The 21,673-nt window shown below is 65.3% G+C and overlaps 1 protein-coding gene across 10 annotated transcripts in view; it reads left to right on the top strand.

Moving 5' to 3' along the window:
• Positions 1-21,673, top strand: part of HDAC4 (histone deacetylase 4) — a 290,477-nt gene that overhangs the window by 230,667 nt on the left and 38,137 nt on the right. For 7 of the 10 annotated variants that reach the window (XM_057743936.1, XM_057743937.1, XM_057743941.1 and 4 more), the window contains 5 exons: positions 4,293-4,550; positions 6,614-6,800; positions 9,968-10,101; positions 12,771-12,891; positions 19,938-19,984. In XM_057743936.1, the coding sequence (XP_057599919.1) occupies positions 4,293-4,550; positions 6,614-6,800; positions 9,968-10,101; positions 12,771-12,891; positions 19,938-19,984 (747 nt within the window). The remainder of the gene's footprint in view (positions 1-4,292; positions 4,551-6,613; positions 6,801-9,967; positions 10,102-12,770; positions 12,892-19,937; positions 19,985-21,673) is intronic. The other 3 variants (XM_057743943.1, XM_057743942.1, XM_057743939.1) reach the window with 1 other exon arrangement.

Raw genomic sequence — 21,673 nt, 5'->3', positions numbered from 1 at the left:
TCAACAGGACAACACACAGTAACCAAGTTCATCTACAGGACACAGGAGATACGGCGGATACAGTTACCAAGTGCATCCCTCAGTCCCCGAGGTGGACGGTTTTCCTGGGCTTTTGGGGAGAACGCCCTGCCGACACGTCCGCCAGGCTGGGTCCTGTGGCCCGACAGCCCTCGGTGGTCAGCAGAGGGGAGGTCACCTCCGCCTCCATCTCCACGGCCCGCTGTCTGTTGGCGTCCAGGTGAAGGGCGTGTGGAGTTCCTTACACTGTTCTTGAAACTGTCCTGTAGTTCTAGAGTTTAAAGGAAAGGGCTGGAAGGAGCAAGGTTTGAGCTTCTGTCCACTGAGCGCACCTTCGCGTGGCCGCTCTCCTTTTCTCTTTGGTGAGCACGTTCTCAACTTTGTCACAACCCAGTTTCCTCCAGGACGAGGACCCTCTCCTTCTCGGTCGCTTCTCCTGGGGCCTCCACCTCCTCTGTGTCCCCAGACGTACGTACCCACTCAGAGCCGGCCTCCCCGGGGCCTGGAGGGGCCCTGGCTTCCTCAGGACCAGGCTCAGCTTCCGGGTGGCCCCCCTGCAGGCCCGCCTCGGGCCACGGCGCTATGGCCGCCCTCCGGACAGCAACCTTGCTCTCCAGTCCCCTGAGGGGGCCCCGCCCTCCCCCTCAGCCTCCCCCGTGGGAGCCTCTCTCCTGCTCCCTCTGTCCCCCTGGCCTCCCTGTCTCCCCCCAGGACTGGGTGCCCGGCGCTCAGCCACTCTGGGTCCACAAGCCTGTCCTGGAGCATCTGTGCTCCCCGCTTGCGTTTTCTGTGCGCCCAGTACTTCCCGACGCCACCTCCAGCCCTGGCCTGTCTCCCGAGTCCCTCACCTGGATCCCGCTTCCCAGGACAGCCCCTCACAGGTCGCCCAGCGCTTGGGTTTCAGCCTCTCCAAGATGGACTCAGGACCCTGGCCCGGAATCCCGGGGGTCTCCTGGCGGAGCCCCCAAAGGGTCATTTCCCTGCAGGCAGTCCCCTGACCCTTTGGGATCTTTCCACGGAGCGGGGAGGAGGTTACCACCATCATCTGGAGGGTGAAGTCCCTGGCGTTGCGCACCCGCATCTCCGTGCCCTTCCCTGTCCCCGGGTCTGCCTCCATGAACTCCCTGCACCTCTCCTGCACCCTCACCATGCAGCACATCACAAGTGCCTGTCCCGAGGGCTCGGCCCCTCCCTGTCCATCCCGGCTGCCTCTCCCCCTTCCCGGTTCCCTCCCCGTCCCTCTGCTGTGAAGTCCACTCACTGGGTCTGTCCCCCAGCCACCTTCTCAGGCCCCACGTCCAGTAAACCTCGCATAAACCGCACCCTGTTACCTGCCAGGCTCCGCGCCAGGCCCTGGGGGGCAGCAGAGAGCTTTGACCCCGTGAGCCCTAAAGCTGAGGCTCATGATACCATTTGCTGAGGTTTCCAGGCGCCTGTGGACGTGGCGTCCCGGGAGGGGCCCACCGCCCTCTGCTGCAGAGATGGGTCCTCCCTGCCCCAACCCCAGTCAGGGGGTCGCAGTCTGGCCCCAGTGGACTCTGTCCAGGCGCAAAGCTCACACTGGGGCCTCGCGGGTTCCAGGTGTGCAGGAAGCAGAAGGATTTGACACATCTCAAAATCATCAAAAACAGACTTTCAAAGCACTTTTTTTTTTTTTGACGAACCACTGTGAGAAATCTGTCAAAGCACCTGGATGTAAGGTTGGCGGATTGTTTACTCGAAACAGTTTTGAGCCTGTCTGCCAGCCACCCCCACACCCGCCTCAGCTTCCTCCCCACGCACACCCCCTCGCCCTCCGCTGAAAGGGCGCCGACCTGCTCCCGGAGCTCTGGATGCCTTGCTCCGGCTGGACTGGACCTTCCTGACGAGACACGGCCGTGGGCGGCTGTGAAGGACCCGGGTCCGCAAGGCTTGGCTTTCACAGGTTGCTTTCCTTTACAGTGTCCATCACAAAGCCAACTTAGGGGGTGGCCACGGAAAACGCATCCCTGGTGCAGTGGAAACTGTCTTCTCAGCAAAGTTACACAGGTGCTGCGGGGGGCATCTGCGGCTCTGCTCCTCCGGGGCTGGGCCCTGGTGCCCGCCGGGCACAGCTGAGCCCCGGTTGGCAACAAGCTAACGGAAGACCAACGCTGCACAAAAGTGTCCTGAATCCACCCCTTGTGGGCCAGGCTGCACCGCGTCCAGGTGTGGGTCAGGGAGCAAGCGGTTCTGTAAGGACTTTTTAAAATACAAACGCCCGGGACTAAGACACCTTCGTCTTCCTTGAAGACCTCGGTTTCCTCCTAGAAACAGAGTCAGGACGTGGTGAAAAGGTTTGTCCTCCCCGGAAGGGCAGCTTTCTCCCAGGGATCTAAACGGGCTTTCGAGAGCGTCACGTTTCCTTAAAGAGCCGGCAGCAGGCACGTCGCCTTTCCCACAGCGAGAGACCTTTTAGGGCTTTGCAGTTTGGGGAATGTTCTTTCCCAGGTTGCAGAAGGTCAAGCAGCGCGGTTGTTCGCTTTCTCCGAGACATTCCTTGCGTCCTTCCTTGTGCCCTCGCGTCCCCGCGTGAGAGGACGGGTCCCGCATCTGCTTCTCTTTCTCAGCTTCTCCCCGGCTCACCACGTCCCAGGCACCCCCACCCCCCGCCCCGACCTGGGACAGCCGAGACCTCCGTACCCCCAGCGCCTGTCTGTCTCCTGGCCCCCGTGCACGGCGCGGCAGCTTCATCACCCGAGACCGAGGGCGCCGTCCTGGACGTCCCTCCCGCTGCGGTGTCCCAGGCCTGGAGACGCTGCCCTCCTGCTATCACGTGGCTCTGTCCTTTCCCCACGTCGCAGCGGCGTGGGCAGGCCCTCATCCTCCCTGGCCCTGGAGGGCCGGATACTTCTGGGCTGTGCACCTGCTGGTTCCCCATGTGCCAGGCCTGGTCCCCACCTCCTCCCCGTCGGGCCAGGCCCTTGCTGTCCTGTGGCCCCCAAAGTGCTCTGAAGCCAGCCTTGCTCACTTTCCACCCTGACCCCGCCACTCCCTGGACAGCTCATTCACTTACCGCGTCGTCTGGGCAAACGTGTAATGAGTAATCACCGCGTGCCACGTGGATAAGTCAGAAGTGACCCCTACCGTCACGTTAACTGCAGGCCGCGGGGCTGTGGCCAGGCGAGGCTGGGGATGTGGACGCTCGCCGGGCATCACCCAGCCTCCACCCAGAAGGTCAAAGAACACCTCCCGAAGAAGAGTGGAGGCCCAAGGGGTGTCGAGGTGTCAGCCCACGTGCCGGGAGGGAGGGAAGCCGTGGAGCGTCCATCGGGAGGAAACTGCAGTGATGCGTGGACAGCCGTGGCGTGGCTGGAGGGGACGGGGCAGGTCGAGGGGGACGGTGGGTGTGCGGGGCGGGATGGCGGAGGAGTTCACGAAGTAAGGACGTGACGAAGCATTTCAGGGGCTGGGGGGGCACGCCGAGAGGCCACCATCACTGCCACACACAGGTGGACGGGAGAGGGCTCTCAGGAGGCCGTGGCTGTGATCTAGTAGGAGACGCAGGTTGCCCGGAGCAGATGGGAGCAGAGCGTGAGGACGGGGAGAAGCATGCCCTCCAGATGCCTGAGATGGGCAGGGATGGGCAGAAGGGGAGGGCCAGCGAGAGCCAGTGCCCGGGGCGTCCGTGTTGAGCCCAGACGTGAACCAGGCCGTCAGGTGGTGGGTCTGGAAGTGAGGAGTGAGGCCCGGGCTGGGCGCCTGCGTTCAGGGGTCACCGGCACGTGGAACCTTCAGCAGGGAAGGGATTGCACTGCCGGAGGCTCAGGGCGGCCCAGGCACGGAGGAGCGAGTGGGCGGAGCGGCGAGGAGAGCAGGGAGCCGCCTGGGCCCTGGAGCGCTGCGGGCAGGGTCCTCGCCGCGTCTGGGTGCGCGTCTTCCGGGGGTGGCGCGTGGAGGAGGCGCGGGTGGGGTTTCTCCCGGCGGCTGTGGCCCTGACAGAGGGACGCCTCCCGGTCCACGCCCGGGTGCGGACGTGGGTCGACACCGGTGACGCGCCTCGCGCCTCGCGGTGCCTGCACACAGGTGCTTCACGGCAGGCTCCAGACGCCCGGCGGTTCCTTCCTCAGCACCGCGGACAGTGCCCGGCGCGCGCGCGTGCGTGCGTGCGTGCGTGCGTGTGTGTGTGTGTGTGTGTGTGTGCGCGCGCATGTGTGGCCTCAGCCCAGGGTGTGCTCCTGAGACGTGGGCTTCGTGACCGCCTTTCTGACCCACGACCTCTCACCCCGTGTCACCCCGCCCTCCATCCGGTGCAGATTATCCCCAAACCCAACGAGCCGGCGCGGCAGCCCGAGAGCCACCCCGAGGAGACGGAGGAGGAGCTGCGTGAGCACCAGGCCCTCCTGGAGGAGCCCTTCCTGGACCAGCCCCCGGGGCAGAAGGAGGCACACGCGCTGGCCGGGGTGCAGGTGAAGCAGGAGCCCATCGAGAGCGATGAGGAGGAAGCGGAGCCCCCCCGGGAGGCGGAGCCGGGCCCGCGGCAGCCCACCGAGCAGGAGCTGCTGTTCCGGCAGGTGAGCCCGCTGAGCAGGGCACGGGCTGGGGCGGCGAGCTGCAGGGCAAGCCGGGTCCCGGGGCAGCACCCTCTAGAGGGACCCTGAGGGCATCTTCCCTCCACACCTGCCTGCCCAGGTCCCCCTCTTCTCCTGGTGATACGGGAGGCAGGTGTGGTGCGATGTTTGTTCCGCGGGCATCACACCCGGAGATGCTGGCCCTTTGCCCACTGGGGGTACCTACATGCCTGCTTTCCAGATAAACGCAGGCCCTAAACTCCCCAGGGATGGTTTTCCTTCAGGTGCGTAGGCTGTAGATTAACTGAAACCCACGTGTTGGAGGGATTCAGCATAAAGGTGGGAGTGGGAAGCTGATTTATTAGGTGATCGGAAGGTGGGCAGCGTCTCCTCAGAAGCCAGGACCTTGGGGGCCAAGGAGGCAGTAGTGACCAGCCTTGAAGACCCCGGAGAGCAGCCTGCCCCAGGTGGCCAGAGCCAGTGAGGTTCCCTGGCAAAGACTTGCAGGGAACAAACTCATGAGAGTGTTGAATACATCTGATGAATGATTCATTAACTTAGAGTGAAAAGTAAACCTGCCGGGTCGAGAAAACACTAGGACAGTCGCCCAGCGCGTCAGAGACCCCATGTTCAGAGCCTGAGTGCCGCCAGGGAGCGGTCCTGTCCCCAGTAAGCTGGGCACAGGGCATCCGAGGAGCGGAGTCTCATATCTAACCGTGTCCCCGCCAGCGGGGCTCGACCCCCGAGGTGGGGGCCCCGGCTTGCCCACTGCCTCCTGGCCGAGCCCGGTGCCGGCTGCCCAGCCAGGCTCCTCCCCCGCCGACCGCGCAGGCCGGGCGCCTCTGCTGCCAGTGTGTCTCCCCAGCGGCCCCGGGAGCGGGGGCGGGGGCTGGCATGGGATCAGCGCTCAGGGTTCCCCGGAGGCCCCTCGCAGGCAGCAGGGCAGCCCTCTCCGCCAGCCCCACGGCTGCGGGCGGGCACTGCAGGTGGCGGGCGCTGGGCAACGGTGCTCTTTCCCTCACTCCAAGAGTGGCCTGTCTCCTGCCGCAGGCCACAGTATCAGCGCTGAACGCTGCTCTGCTCCGTGCCCTGGCACCAACCCTCAGTGAGAACAGGAGAGTCACAGCAGGAGAAAGCCGCTGTCTTCTCTGCTGCGCAGACCCCTGAGCTGGGGCCGCGCTCCCCTGCCGGGGGGCGGGGGGAGGGCCTCGGACGTTTATGAAGGAAGCCAGCCTCTTAGTGTAACTGGAATTCAGCGTGCTGTTCGTAGCTGCTAGGAAACTAGGAGGCATTGAGACAAGTGTTCGGGGCTGGTGTCTTGTCCGTGACACAGCGGGCAGCATTTACTGAGCAAGGTTACCCTTGCTGTGCTCCAGGCCCGAGACAGTCATCAGAGACGCTCACTGTCTGTGCCCTCTGGCGAGCCGCGGCAGAACGCCTCTCGGGGTGGCCTGGTGCACACGCCGCAGGGTGCGGGTCTCAGCCTAAGAGGGCACCTTGCTTTGTAAGCAGCTTGTATCTGGAGCGGCTGCGGGAGCCCCGTCAGCAGGAGGGGGCGGGAGCGACTGGGAGGCGCGGCCCGTGGGGGTGCTGCCTGCCCCTCCCTCGCCTGCAGGGCGGGGCTCGGGCTCCCAGCATCCCAGCCTCTCTCTGTTTGGGTTCCAGACGCCCAGGGCCCGGCAGTCAGGGCGTCGGGGCGGGGACGTGGGCCTCCCCGAGTGCCTTCCTTCGCCCCGAGCGCCCCCCTCCTGGTTCCTGCAGCCCCCGCCTTCCGAGAGGCCGCCTCCTCGGGGTCCCCTCCGGGGCCCCCAGGCTGGGCCAGGCCTCCCTGTCAGCTCCAGCCGGGCTCATCGGGGCCTGTCCGCCGATGGTCTGTCTTCCCACGGGGGCGTGGGGTCTGGGCGGCAGGGCCCAGGCACGGGGAGGAAGGCTCCCCGGGGCCAGCGCGGGCTGTCCGCCCGGTGCGGCCCGGGGCCGAGGGCGGGCGCATGCGCGATCTGGGAGAAGGTCAGAGGGCGGGGGACGGGGCTGGAAGCGACGCGGAGGCCTCTCTCCTCGGCCCCCAGCAAGCCCTCCTCCTGGAGCAGCAGCGGATCCACCAGCTGAGGAACTACCAGGCGTCGATGGAGGCCGCCGGCATCCCCGTGTCCTTCGGCGGCCACCGGCCTCTCTCCCGGGCACAGTCCTCCCCTGCGTCTGCCACCTTCCCCGTGTCTGTGCAGGAGCCGCCCAGCAAGCCGAGGTTCACCACAGGTAACGCGGGGCCGAGGGGGGGGCGGGGCTGCGGCCGCAGCAGGCGTTGGGGGGGGGGCGGGGCCCTGCGGGGCCTGGGGGGGAGGGTCGGGCACGGCCCGCCACCTCGGGGCTCACCCCCGCCTCACCCCCGCTAAGCCGTCTGCGCTCGGCCCTGCGCCGGGCCGGGGGCACCGGATGGATCCCGCGGTGATCCCTGGGGTCTGTCCTGGGCCCAGAAGCCCACCTTCTCTGCCCCGGAGAATCACCGCCTCCGGAGAACGGCCCGTCGTGGGCTGCGCGGGCTGGGCAGCCTCCCGTCCGCGGTCGGCAGGGTAGCGACCTCACCCCTCTCCGTCCTTCCGGCCTCGGCCTGAGCGCGCGTCCTGGGCCGGGCCTGCGGGGCGCGGCCAGCCTGGACGCTTGCCCTCCGCCCCCGCTTGGCCTCCCTCCGCTGTCAGGGGCGGGGCTCCCGGCTGCGCTGTCGACCCCTCCCCACCGGCCCCGCCCTGCCCGGCCGGCGAGGGGTCTGCGGGCGGGCCTCTGTGTGTCCCCCTGGAAGGCGCGCCCCGGGAGCCGGGGCTGAGAGCTGTAGCCGGGCGAGGCGTCCGCCAGGCTCCGAGGCACTGGACGCGCCCTGGGGGCTGAGACCGCTCGCGGGGCGGCCCCCACCTGCCTGGGACAGGCCGGCGGACAGGGCAGCGCCTCACACGGTTCACACCTAACACGTCAGATATTTCATCTCAACGTCGTCATTCCCTAAAATACAGGACAGTCGCGTCCTCCTTCAGGCACTGCTCATAAGTGCCCCGTTGTCCTGCGCCCGGTGATGGCACACGTGGCTGCGTTCTATGGGTCAGGCCCTGGGAGGAGGCTGACTGTATTCAGAGAGGAGGTTCGTCGTCCGTATCCGGAAGTTAAATGCTTGCTTTCCAGAAAGAAAACCAGAAAACGGCAGAGTGTCACAAACAGGATCAGCGGGTGACTCTGTAGGAGTGTGAGTCTGGCCGTTGGCTGAGCTGGGTTCCTTGTTCGGAGGGCGCAGCTCGGGTGACGACCCCGGGAGCACCGTGGAAGCGCTCGCACGTCAGAGGGGCTGCCTCCGTGGTCAGGGTCCCCGCGGGGAGCCCGGGGTCGGCATGAGGTCAGCGGCGTGGCCCGGCCAGCGGGCCCCGCCCTGTTGAGGGACTTCCTCATCTGGTCTTCGTGAGCGCGTTTTAGAAAACGCAGAAAGCACACATGGGCCCCTAAGCACACCCACCCTCCCCCCACCGCCCAGAGCCGTGGTCGGCGTTCAGGTCCCGTCTCCCGGGTGGTTTCTGCACACAGGCAGATGGACCGTTAGACGCAGACGTCGTGCACTTCGCGAGCCGGGGCTCGGCAGGGCCTTCGCTGCCGTCGGCCGTTCTGGGCCCCTTCCGAGCCCATGCGCGCGCGCCCGCACCCCAGCTGCTGCCCGCTCGCGCTGCAGGCCCGCTCTGCCGCCACTTCCTGTCTGTGAAACGGGGTGACCGTGGCGTCCGTTCCAAGGTCCCGGCCTCGTGCCCAGTGAACGCCAGCAGGCGGCGCTATCTGGACGATGCCGTGGAGGGGGTGGCCGTGTCGTGGTGCTGGAGGGCCTCTGGGCTATGCACACACGTCACACGTGCAGTCCACGTAGGCGTGCACGTGCATCTCTGTACATTACTGTTACACACTGCCAACACACGGACCGAAAGCCTGCCCCTGTCCTGCTGCTTTCTTTACCAAAAGTCCAGCCCCAGCCTTCCCTCACCGCACCGCTCAGTTTTGCCAGAGGACCCAGAATCCCTCCACCCCACGGGGCCTGACTGCTGTCAGCCTGACTCCTAGGAGGCCGAGCGGGAGGCGCGGGCACGGACGTGTCCGGCTGGGCCCGCAGGGACACGCTCGCCTTGACGCTGGGTCGCCCTGAGGCTGGTGGTACCGTCTCCACTCCCAGCTTCACACGTGGAAGAGGCGTGGCCCTGGGTCTCTGTGACCCCGCGGCCCCTGCCCTTGGCCCCGTGCCCCCTCCTTTCTCCGCCTGAACGCGCAGGTATTAGCGACAGGTGCCCGAGGCTGCCAGGGCGTCCACTCACCCAGCCGCCTTCCCGCTGTCCCGACCCTGGGAGGCCAGGTTGCGAGGCCCCCACGGACGGTGCTGTGGAGGGGACGGCAGGGCAGCCGTCCTGGCAGACGTCACCGGGGGCCAACCCTCCCCCGCAGGAGGGGCATGGGACGGCGGTGCACCCGCGGGGAGCTGGAGGCGGCCGCACACGTTTACGGCCGTGTCTAGGGTGATTTTAGGTGCACGCGCATCCGTGTGTCTGCGTGTGTGTGTGGTGTGTGTCCGTGTGTGTCCACGTGTGTGTTGTGTTTGTGTGTCTGTGTGTGTGTCCACATGTGTCTGTGTGTGTGTCTCTGTGTCCGTGTGTGTGTGTGTCTCTCTGTGTGTGTGTCCGTGTGTGTCTGTGTGTGTCCGTGTGTGTCTGTGTCCGTGTGTGTATGTGTGTGTGTCCATGTGTCTGTGTGTGTGTGTCTGTGTGTGTCCATGTGTGTCCACGTGTGTCTGTGTGTGTCTCTGTGTGTCTGTGTGTGTGTCCACGTGTCTGTGTGTGTGTCTCTCTGTGTGTCTGTGTGTGTCTCTGTGTGTCCGTGTGTGTCTCTGTGTGTGTGTCCGTGTGTCTGTGTGTGTGTCTGTGTGTGTGTGTTTGTGTGTGTCTGTGTCCGTGTGTTTGTGTGTTTGTGTATGTCTGTCTGTGTGTGTGTCTGTGTCTGTCTGTCTGTGTGTGTCTGTGTCTGTGTGCACGTGTGTGCATGCATGCTCCGCATGTCTGTCCAGCGGCTCTGCAAGGTTCCGAGGGCCGGAACCGAGCGTTTTGAGCCCCGGGAACCTGGGATGGCTGGATCTCAGTCCACGAGGGTGAACTACTCAACAGAGAGCTCCCCTGACAGATAGACATGTTTCTGGGTCAGTGCAGTCCCCAGACGTGAGTGCCGCACGGCTCACAGCCCAGAGACCCAAGTCCTGGGGGCAGCCGCCTGCTCCACGCTGTGTCCTGGGTGTTGGGGACTCTGACCCGTTGGGCGCGTGCCGTGAGCAGCAGCTCGGGCTCCCGTGGCGGGGGGCCAGCCGCCGAGGACCCCGACGGCTCCTCTGACCGCGGCCACCTGTGCCTCTGCTCCAGGCCTCGTCTACGACACGCTGATGCTGAAGCACCAGTGCAGCTGCGGGAACACCAACAGCCACCCAGAGCACGCTGGCCGCATACAGAGCATCTGGTCCCGGCTGCAGGAGACCGGCCTGCGGAGCAAGTGCGAGGTAAGGCCGGCCCCGCGGGCAGCGAGAGGGTGGCCTACGTGGGCCTGCGTGAGCCAGGGCTCAAGGGTGTCACCACCCGGGGGAGGACTTGGGGCCCCTTCTGGCAGAAGCCCGAACTGTCCTGTCCTGAAGCCCCTCTCCCACACTGCCGTTCCCGGTCGTTTCCCTGGGAAGCTGTCCCCTAGCTGGGCTCCCCATCAGTGCCCGGGACACATGGCCGAGCTGTCCTGTCCCAGGGCCTCTGCTGCAAGGGTGGGATCTGGAGGCCCCCCCACCCAGGGAAATCAGTCATCCTGTTGGCTTTTCATGGAAGGGTCTCTCTTGAATTTCTCTGAAGGCTCCTCCCAGGGTGTGGGGAGCATCTCCACCTGTGAGGTACACCTGCAAGGCCAGCAGAGGGCGCAGGCGGGTCTGGTCCGGTTGGAATCGGTTCCCAAGCACAGCACCGCCCCCCTCTACCCACTCGAAGGGGCGGGCCCACGAGGACAGGAAGGCTCTGCGGAAGGATCTCTTGAGGTCCCTCCATCCTTCTGAAGGGGGAGCGACGTTTCCTGCCGGGCAGCCATCACAAGGGTCTTGAGCTCGGGGGCCGGGGTGGGGGAGGCAGAGGGGTACCTGTGCAGGTGCACAGGAGGAGGGGGGGGGACTCCCAGCTGAGGGCACCTCAGCATCGTCATCCGTGGAGTGGGGCAGGTGGCACCCCCTCCCAGGAGCCCTCTAGGTCGACAGCGCCCAACGCCCCACATGCCCACCACGTGGGGACCTGCTGTGTCCCCCACGCTGGGAAGCCCACGAAGCCAGGGATGGGGTGTGGGGTGGCTGTGCTGCCCTGGCAGGGTGACCCTGGAAAGCTAGAGCCGCATGGCTCAGCAGAACCGCCCACGTCCATCCTTTGCAGTCCGGTGCCGCCTGGGCCGGGGCCAGGGCAGCCCGTCTGGAGGGTGGTCGTGGTCAGAACCCCGTGCCCCCCGTCCAGCGCCCCTCCCTCGGAAGCCATAGTATTTAGGAGTTGGGGTTAGTCTGTCTCAGGGGCCCCATTTCTTTGCCAGTTTATGGCGATGCACGATTCTTGGAGGGGAAGGCACGAGGTCTGGGTCCGGAGGCCTGTCCCAGAGGCCCTCTGGGCAGGACGGGAACCCAGAGGCCCTCTGGGCAGGACGGGAACCCAGAGGCTATGGGAGTCAGCCTCTGCTCCCGGTCCTGTGCGGCTGCACCACTGGGGGGCAGCATCACCCCGGCGGACCGGTCCTCCTCCCGCCGCCGCAGGCCCCCCAGCCCGCCCCTCCTCCCGGGCGCTGCTCAGGCGTCTGAAGCCCAGGACCTGCTTCCTTCTCCCCCTGGAGGGTCCCCTCGGGCCAGGGGCCTTGGGGGTGGTTTCAAGGCGGCAGCGAGCAGACCCAGCTGCTCGTGCATCTGGTCCCCCGGCACCAGGGCAGGTGCTGATGGCCGAGGGGCCCCCGGGTACTGAGAGACGGGCCTGTTGGACCCAGGCTGGTAGGGAGGAGACCCCGGGTGAAGAGCCAGGCCTACCCTCAACATGTGGGGCGACGCTCACTGTGCAGGGCACCTGCAGGTCCAGAGGGTGAGGCGTGTTCCCTCAGCACAAGGGGACACAGGTAGTGGGAGTGGAGAGGTTAGAGGGACCGGCCCTGCCATGACTTCCCAAGATCCCCGACCACCCGGTGGCGCCCAGGCCTCCCGGCCAGCACCCCTCACTCCACGGGGTGGGAGTGGGGAAGGTTGTGGGGTGCGTGGGCAGGCTTTTCTGCAACCTCGTGGCCCCTCCACGTGGGCTGGAGGCCAGGAGGTGACAACTTGACCATAGCTGGCCCCCGGCTCCCCTGCGCTTTGCCCCTGCATTGGCAGGGGTCTGGGGGTTGGGGGGCTGTCGTACTGTTTAGGAGAAGTTATGGGGCCTCCCTGGAGGTTCCTGTGGGGAGCACAGCTCCTGGCCTGCCCCTGCACAGGGTGCACCCAGCCCAGAGGGCCCACGGCCCCCCCCTCCCCGGCCCCAGAGTCCAGTGGGCGCCTCCTGCTCTCCTCTGACCCTCAGAAAGTGTAACGTGACGGCTGGAACCTCACTTCACAAACCAGCCTCCGTCTAAACGGTTAAGTAAACGTAGCTCAACTCAAGAATAGCGATGTGCATGTTAATTCCTGGGGAAATTAGCAGAGGGGTCTAGATTTGAGGAATTTCCAAACCGAAGAGGAATGCAGGTGGACACGCAGATCCGGGGTTTCAGGTGACTGCGGACGTCTCACGCTCGCGGGAGGGCTCAGCGATGCCCCGGGAGCTGGGGTCTGGCCCCCGCTTCCTGAGAGCTGGCCCTCCCCCCGGGCGGCTCCTCTCTATTTTAAGACCAGACCCTGGCAGTCAGAAAGCAAAGCAATAATTTGATGCCAAATCATTTGTGTGACAGTGAAGGTTAAAACGTTGAAGGCTGGAATTATCTTTTTTAAGTGTTTTTCTAAGTTGTAATTAAAGTGTAAACCCTCTCAAATATTTCTCAGATATTTTTCAAATACTGTGTTGGGTGATGTTTGCTTTTGATTTCGCAGTAAGCAAATAGCTTTGTGCTCCGGCACGTGTAGAATTTCACTTCCTCCTGGGTGCGGGTTTTCTGCTGGGGCTGAGCCCTGCAGCGTCGCGTCTCCTCCTGTCCCCGCAGTGCATCCGCGGACGCAAGGCCACCCTGGAGGAGCTGCAGACGGTGCACTCGGAGGCACACGCCCTGCTCTACGGCACCAACCCCCTCAACAGGCAGAAACTGGACAGTAAGAAACTTCTAGGTATTTCAAGGCCTTCTTTACCTTCACCGCAAGGCTGTGTCCGGCCCTACGCTTGCCCGAGGCCCCGCCATCCTACCCGCGGGCCCCTCGCTGCACCGCGGAGTGTTGCCCACCAGGCTCTGCGCGGGCAGCCGCGGCGGGGACGGCCCTCCTCCGGGGTGCCCGGGCCAGGCTCTCAGGGGAGGGCCGGGGAGAAGTTCCCCCCCTGGGCATTCACGTGGGCAGTGGGCTTCTTGCTTTGCATCCAGTGTGTTGGGGAGAAAACGGGCTGAGCACGTTGCAGAACCTTACATAGCAGAGCTAGGACCCGGGAGGCGGCCGGACACATGCCGCCTGCCACCTGGCCGCCCCGCGCTGGGCCTGGAGCGTTGCGTTCACTCTGCGAGGCTCATGGGGGAACAGCGGTGGCCCGAGCCTCCCCCCTCCTGACCTCTCCTCCCAAGGGGCCCAGGGCTTCGGCTTTGGCAGGCAGCCCCCCAGATGAGGGGCTGTGATCTGGGCCTGATGGAAGGAACCTCCTAACAGACATCTCCTGCCTCGGGAGGTGGTGAGAGTCTCCCCATAAGGCAGGTGGGTCTGGCAGACTGGCAGGCCCCCGCTCCCGGGCGCAGACCCACCCAGTCAGGACCCTTGCTGGCTAACGTCCACCCCTTTTCCCAGACACCTTGAACCCAGACAGTCGCCAGCCTTGGGTTTCCCTGCCCACCCCGCCTTTGCCCCCGGGGGAGATCAGCTCTCTGGGCGCCTCCCTGAGCAGAGGGAAAGCAGGCAGGGGAGGGCGTGGAATAGCAAGCGCTGGCGTCCCTGCCGGGGTGGAGGGGCAGTGCACAGTGTCCTCTGCTTTCCGTGGCAGACGCTGAGGTCAGCTCTGCACCCGGCCTTGCACTGGGCAGGCGAGAGGCTCCTGGGGACCCTGCAGCCAGCCGTGCCCTCCCCGGGCACTCACACACCCCTACACTCCCCTCCGCTCCTCCGAGGGCACGCGTGCACCCCCACACTCACGCGTGCACTCCGGGAGTGCTTCTTCCTCTCTGCTGAGCACCTGCAGGTGCTGAGCCCTCGGAGAGCACGCAGGTGGGTGGGGGCTGTGAGGAGACATGCGGGCTTCGGCCTTGGGCGGGGAGGCAGTCATATGTAGCGGTGGGGCTTTTAAAAATCAGAAACCCTTGCACTGGGAAGACGGGGAAAGACAGGAGGCCCGGAGCTGGACAGCAGGTACCAGGAAGTGGGCTCCGGAGCTGGCACTGGGGCCAGACAGCCCAGGGACGGTGACTGCGGAGACCCTGGCCCCAGGGTGCAGGCCAGGCGGGGCCCAGCAGGGACCGGAGAGGGCCCTGCCCCAATGCCCTGCCAGCCCCACAGCCCTGGACAGAGGGAGCGAGGCCAGCCGCCCACCTGCCGTCACCCCTCTCTCTCTCTGGGCTTCCGGCACACCCACCTTCACCCCCAGGCAGAGATGGGGGACCTTCTTCAGGGACCGACTACCCCAAAGGAAGCGGCCATCAGAGCCACCCAGCACATGGCCCCCTAAGATCCTCGACGTGGAGCTGATGGGTCCCAAGCCCGCCCTGTCCCCACCGTGTCCCCAGACTTTCCACCAGCTTTGCGTCCTCGCTCTTGACCACAAACAGAAGACCAAGGATTATCAGCACCTGGAAGGTGCTCAGCAGCTCGGAGGCCAGACTTCTGGGAGGGCTGGGGGTCCGCGGGCTGCAGAGAAAGCCAAGAGAATCCTTAAAGGGGAGACACCACATCCGCAGAACTTGAACAAGGTAACAGAAAAGGGAGGAAACAACATTCAGAGAGTAACGTGAAACACGGTCGCAGAAATCAAGTCCTGGGGCCGGAAGGGACGCGGGGTCACGGCCCCGGAAAGTGGAGCCCGAGGGTGACCAGGGCTGGAAGCCAGGAAGTGGGAGGGAAGCGGAAGGGGTCACAGAGCACTCCTGGCAGGTGGGCCCCAGGTAGCAGGAGCCTCCGGGAATACGGAGGGGAAAGGCGGGCATCAGGGTGACCACGAGGAGGTCCCAGGACCGCAGGACCGGCCGCGAGGACCCTGCCAGGAGCACCGCGGGAAAACCTCCGAGCACAGGCACAAGATGCGAGGGTGCCGTGACATCCTGGGGAGAGGACAGGTCTGCCGGGAACCAGGCGGCGGCGGGCCCCAAGCACAAGGCCCGGACGGTTCTGGGGGAAGATTCTTTCCAGCCTGAAGTTTTCACCCAGCCAGACGCGGTCACATATGAGGGTGAATCAAGGCGTGTCCAGACACACTCCCTGTTCCGAGGCTGGACGTGGAGCGCCGGATGCCGGCGGGATGGGGGGCTGTTCCTGGTTCACAGCCAGTGCCTTTTGCGGGGTCCTCGTGGTGGGAGGGGTGAGGGAGATCTCTTGGGTCTCTGTTATAGGGGCACTCACCCTGTCTTTACGGCTTAATCCCCTGCCGAAGGCCCCACCTCCTAATACCACATCGAGGGGGAGGGTTCCAACGTGACCTTGAGGGAGACACAAACACTGAAGCCATATGGACCACAGAGGCCACCCCCAGAGGATGGTGAAGACAGGTCCAAGAGGTGGCCTGTTCTCCACGTGGATGCCCCCAGGACAGCCTGGACCAGTGCAGCTGAGAGGCCTCCTGTTGGGCTATGTCCACCAAAGCACCCACGGAGCCTGACGCCACGGTGGCCAGGCCAGGACCTCCAGGGGCCCGCCCCGGGGTCTTCTGTGGTCTTGGCTGTGCAGCTCCAGTTCCTCCCCCCGAGGCCCTGCTGCCTGGATCAGCCGGGGCCTCATGTCAGCCCCTGCCCCAGGAGTGGGGGTGGTCACGGTGGGCGGGGGAGGCCCTCCAGAGCCGCTCACCCTCCGGCCACATGTGGGGCCTGGTCCCCAGCCCCGCCAGGTGGCTTGGCTCCAGAGGCACTTGGACTCTGGGGAAGTAGAGTCCACGTGGGAGCCACAGGCTCCCCAGCCTGTCCCCGCAAGCTCTGCCTCCCACGGGCCCTGCGTCCTCTGCACGCCCAGCGAGCTTTGTCCGGGCTGCTCAGTGCGGTTTCCAAAGCTCAGCCACGTGGTTTAGGACGCAGCCCAGGGAGCCAGAAGGAGACGTGTGGGGGCGATTGGTCTGTGGAGGGGGCTGCTGCTCTGCTCTCCCCTCGGCTGAGGGGAGACGACGGTGCAGGCGGGACGCAGACGTGGGATAGGCCCTTCAGAGCATCCTCCACTCGCACCCCGCCCCGCCCCGCGCATCTGTGTCCTCTGAGCTGGGAGGGGTCGTCAGGGGTGCCTGGGCCCACACCCACAGTCACGGAGTGGGACTCCGGGGAGGGCAGGAAGGCCTAAGCCAGCCACCCCCAGGAAGGGGCCCCGGGCTCCAGAGGACAGGTGACACTGCGAGAGCCCAGAGGCCAGGCTGGGGCACAGGGTGGGGCACGGATCCGGGCAGGAATGTCCAGAAATGAGACGGAGCACCAGCTGGGGCCCAGTGGAGCGGGTCTGGCCTGGGTCCGGTGGAGCTTTGTGGAAAGGAGCTTCCGAGGACGAGGACGGTGCAGACGGGAAGACGGCCGCGACCTCGGCGGGAGGAGCAGAGCCAGCCCAGTGCGGGGTCTGCGGCCCGGCGTCCGGCAGGGCCCCGGGGTCCTCCAGGCTCCTTCCGGTGAGGGCCTGGCCCCTGCAGTGTTCTGCAGCACGGGAGGGGCTGCCCGTGGCCCCGGGACGGTAACCCCCACTTCAGCGGTCGCGGGGAGCGTCCGGGGCGTCTCAGGCCAGGGAGCAGTCGGGCTCCCCCGGAAAGCGCCGTGTCGCCTCAAAGCCCACCCACCCTCCACGTCCACCCTCCGGTCCGCCCACCGAGGGCAGGGGATGGGGTGGTGGGAGGACGGTCCCCCTGCAGCGGAAGGGGCAGGCACGAGCCCCCCCCAGGAGATGGGTGAGGTTTCCAAATTGGTTCCAAACTAGGTTTAAGATGGGTAGTCAGGAATGAGACGCCAGAGCCAGGGGTCTGGGGGGAAGAGTAAGTGCTGGGTGAGCCGGGAGAGGGTGCCTTCCTCCCACCAAGCCAGGGCGTCACCTCGTGGGGGGCCCCTCACCTCCCGCACCCCATTCATCGAGCCTGCTGTCCCTGGACGCCGCCTCTGCCGCTTGTGGCTCCCGGGAGAGTATTTAGGGTTTCCTTGTGTGTTGTCGCAGAACACACACTGTGAGTGTGTCTGTTCCATTCACGTGAACGATGCGATAGCCCGTCCTGTGTCCTTCTCTGCTACTGAGCTCTGGGTTGTGCCGTCCACGCGCCTTGCTGGGAGGATACCCACGCAGGTACCTTCTTACCCCTTGAGACCGAGTCACCTTTCTGGTGGTTGTGCTGACATCGTTACCTCGGTCTGAGTGTTCCGGACACAGTAAGAGTTGTGACTATCTCAGGGGATGTTAACATCCCCCTCATTAGGTGTTTGAACCCTACTGTGTGATCTCCCTCCCTCTTTTTAATTGAATCCACAAAGTGGCAGGCCGTATACAAGGAGGCCCGTGTAGTTAGTGGGGGGGCACTGATGCAGCTCGGGCTGCAGACACCGCTGGGGGGCTGCACCGTCACCACCTTCGGTGCTCCTGGGTCCACCTGACGGCAGCGGCCTGGGGAGGGAGCCCGGTCGGGTGGCTGAGGCGTGCGGGGCCAGGGCTGCAGGGCCCCTGCCTGGCCGTGCGCGCTGTGCGCTCTGCTCACCGCACAGCGGGGGGCGCGGTAGCAGCTGCAGAAGAAAGCCAGCCTCTTCCCACCCGTCGGCCTCGCAGGCTGCCTGTCGGCAGACCCGCCGGGATTGAGGAAGCAAGGGTGGTCCCCGTGCGTCAGACCCCCGTCTCTGCGTGAACGTTTGCTGACCTGGCCGAGGCGGTGGAGGCCCGTGGGGGAGGCGCTCACTGCCCAGGCGGGGCCGAGGAGGCTGGGCCAGGCCGAGGCCAGCGGCACAGAGAGCCCGCCACCCGACCGCTCAGGAGCGTGGGGCCAGCACAGCCCCCCGCTGGAGCTGCGTGCCCTGCGGCCCTCCGAGCGCGGGCGTGTGCCCGGATGCCGGTGCCCTTCCTTCTTTATTATTATGGTCTTCCCTTGTTGGATAACCAGCAAAACCAAAACATTCAGGTGATGTATGATTTGAATTCACACATTATTGTGTAATGTCTCAGCAGGGTCCTCTCTCACTCACATTCACACACGCACGGGTGTACGTGAATTCACACACGAGCACTTAGATTCTTCGGGAGAAAGCTCACGTCCCCAGTGTCACGGTTCCCCGTGCTGGGATCGTTGGTGCTGTGAGAACCGTCGTGAAGCCATTCCCAGCCCGTGGTCACCTAGAGCCACTGCCACGTGTCAAGGGCAGGGCCCTACGGGGAGGCGGGGGGCGGCGAGCGGGTGCCTCCCTCCCTGATGAATGCGGTGGGGTGTGCGTCTGTTCCAGGATGGGACCGCTCGGTGCCGGTGCCCCTCCCCTCCCCATGCTGCTCCACAGTCCCTCCCCTGCCTCCCTGCAGCCCGGGCACCTCCCACTGGGGGGCCCAGGGCAGGCCCAGCAAGCCCCTCCCAGGGCCGCTCTCCTGGGACATCACTTCCCTCCCGCGGGCCCCTCCACTCACCTGCACACCTGCTTATTCCGGCTGAGGGCCGGTGGTCGGGGCACCAGGAGGAGAAGGCAGGCAGCCCCCTGCGTCACAGGGACGGGGCTCCATCAAGAAGCAGTTTAAGGGGAACCGTGGTCAGGAGCCGCAGATGAGGCCTTGGGGAGACGTGACCCGAAGGAGAGCAGTGGGCACAGGCGGGGCAGGCCCGGCAGGACACCGTCTGGGCGTCTCGGAGGTGGCAGGGCTTGGGGGAGGGCAACAGGGAGGGTCCACCGTGTGGCCCAGGCCGGGAGCCGGGATGAGGTGGGCACAGACCTCACCGGGGCCGCTCCGCTGGTGCCCCGTGTCCTGTGTGCTCCTGCGGGCCCTGTGACCCAAGGCCTGCTTTCCTCCTGGGGCCCCGGCAGCAGCTCACGCCCATCCAGAGCAGAGCTGGTGCTCAGGGTGGAGAGAGGGCAGGGAGGGAGCCCTCCCCACACTGGGCTTGACTCTGCCACGTCCAAAACGCAGGCTCCCAAGCTGGGCTGTGGAACCTGCCAGAAAAGGCCCAGGGGGCCACGGGGGGAGTGAGGCGGGAGGAGGGCAGGGCGGGGCCCCGGCTGCACAGAGAGGCTCTCCCCGGGTGGGGGCGGCTCCTGAAGGGGGGCAGCCAGCGGGAGCCTGGGCCTCACGCTTTGCTGGGGGGAGGGGTGCAGCCCTCGGGTCCTGCACGATGGGCAGGTTTCAGGCTGGTCCTCGGCCAGCACGGGGGTCACACTGAGGAAGAAGACAGCTAGTTCCTGTCCTTGTCACCCACGACAGCCCGAGTCTGCGGGACAGGGCCTTGCGTCTGCAGCGTGGGCCCCAGGCAGACCTTCCCGGATGGCCAACCTCAAGGCTGTGTGGTTTCTTAGCTGTGCACCATCCCTGTGAACTTGGGACACAAGTACCTGGGGAGCAGTGTGCTGTTACATACCCGAAAGATCCCTCCTGTCCTGTCCAAAAGGGCTCATGCCGGGGGTTGAGCCCAGTTCTCTTTCCCTTACTCACAGCTGGGGAGGGCGGCTGGAGCTCAGGGTCTCGGGGCAGGGAGCTCTGGACACTGCCTTTCAGGCGGTTCCCCAGCAGGTGCACAAGCTCAGGCTGGAGGCAGGAGCCCGCGGGGTCTCCCCACCCCGTGAGGAGTGGGCTGTTGCCATGCAGAATGCAAGGTCTCTCCGCAGGGGCCGGGTCCACTCTGCCCGGGACCCACCGCTGGCCAGATGCCGCCCTGGCGGCAGGCCGCACGGCGACGCAGCGGTACCTTTGAAGCCCGTTTGCCCCTCTGTACCTGCGACACATGGGGCACCTTCCGCAAGAGCCAGAGCGCTGTTTACTCACCGCCAGCTCCGTGCTCCCCGGGGCCAGGCGCCCGTGACCCTGCCCACCTGACCTCCCTCTCCTTCTCCCCACAGGCTCACTGACATCGGTGTTTGTCAGGCTGCCCTGTGGTGGTGTCGGGGTAAGTATTTCTTTAATGTGTAAATAACGTCCTGTTTGTTCTCGGGGTCCCGGTGGTCACAGAAATCGCTGCCTTGCTCTCCGCAGAGCAGGTAATTGCTGCCAGGTGTTTTCCATGAGCAGGGTCTGCGGGGCAGAGCTGCCCCCGCCGCTCCCACGTGTGGCTTCAAAGGCCCCGCCAGCCTGTACGTGTTTAGATGGCGGGTCTGGGGCACCTGCCTCCAGGGAAGGTCGTCTGGCACCGCGGCTAGCTTTAGGAAACGGGATCTGGCGTGCGGGCCGGTCTCATCGGACCTGCCGAGCAGCAGTCCACCCGTCCCAGCTCAGGTCGTGAATCCATCACCGTGCAGGGTGTGCTGATTCCGTATCCGAGCTCTGACCCGACGCCCCAGGTGCAGCGGTGACCGCGGGCACGAAGCTTATGGGCCACGTGGGGTGGGCAGAGCGGCTTCTCCCGGAGCAGGGGCTCAGACCTGGGCAGGGAGACACACAGGAGAACCCGTGTCTCTATTTAATTTGGGCTTTCCATGCCCGTCACTGGGGCACTGAACCCATCGGGGTGCCCACCTCTCCCTCGGCGCTGAGGAGGCCGGAGCAGCCCCTTCATCCAGGAGGGGCAGCCGCCTGCCCACCGTCCTCTGGATGCGGGAGGGGTGTGGGAGAGGACAGAGGGCTGGGATGTGAGGGCCAGGCCAACCCCCTCCTGGCCAGTCTGCTGGCCGTGGAGCTTCCCAGCCTGGGAAGTGCTCCAGCCTGTCGTGGTCACAGAGAGGCCGGAGGTCCGGACTGAGTGGCCAGCAAAGGCGTCCGGGCTGGAACCGCACAGCGGCCAAGTGTTGTGGGTAACGGCAGATCTCAGGGTGGGGCAGGGGGTCTGGATTCTGTTATGGAAATGAAACAAAATTGTTTTCTTCCTGAGTCTTTACAGAAATCGCTGCTTTGAAAATTATCCCATCAGAAAGAGAATAAACGGCATTTATTCATACCACCAGCAGGCCCTCCTAGAGTTATTGTATTTTGTATTGTAAATAGGCTGCAGTCTCTTAATTCCGGGCAAATTTTTGGCCAGCCTTGAAAAGGCTTGCGTCTGCACTGCCCTGCAGCAGCACTGTGCAAGGCGGGGTTTATCATTTGCAAATGAAAGCACAGTGGGGCCTGGGGCCTGCGGCCTTGAGCCAGGCGGCCCCTCCCCCGGTGGGAGAGCCAGTCCAGCCCCAGCAGGCTACCAGCGCCCACCTCCACATCCCGGCACAGACTGCTGCGGCGCATGGAGACCTGGGAACTCCCACCAAGTCAAGCCGGGTCGAGCGGGGAGCCCGTCAGAAAGATGAGCGGGAAATGTGAACCTTGGGGTGTCCGAAGAGACGGTTCACTTTCGGTTGTTTTCTGTCATTACCCCTGATAGGCGGGCGGAGTCGCAGTGTCGGCCCTCCTGCCCCAGCTAGGGGAGGACTTGCTGTGTTGCTGGTGCGGCCACAGCCCTCCTGGGCATCGGTGTGTCCTTCCAGGGCTGAGGGCCAGCCCCCCAGGACAGCAGGGAAGCAGAGAAGCCCCCAGGGGCCCAGGTGTGGTTGGGAGCGGGCAGGTCAGCTGGTGAAGCAGGCAAGGAGAGGCCGGGTCGCTTCTCCTGAAGCTGCTGGAATTAGCAACTAGGTCGTGTAATTTCAATTGTTTTACTTTGTTTTCCCAA

Source organism: Hippopotamus amphibius, chromosome 8, assembly GCF_030028045.1.
Source record: "Hippopotamus amphibius kiboko isolate mHipAmp2 chromosome 8, mHipAmp2.hap2, whole genome shotgun sequence".
Lineage (NCBI taxonomy): Eukaryota > Metazoa > Chordata > Mammalia > Artiodactyla > Hippopotamidae > Hippopotamus > Hippopotamus amphibius.
Note: the sequence above shows the minus strand (reverse complement) of the source record. Positions and strands in the feature narration are given on the sequence as shown.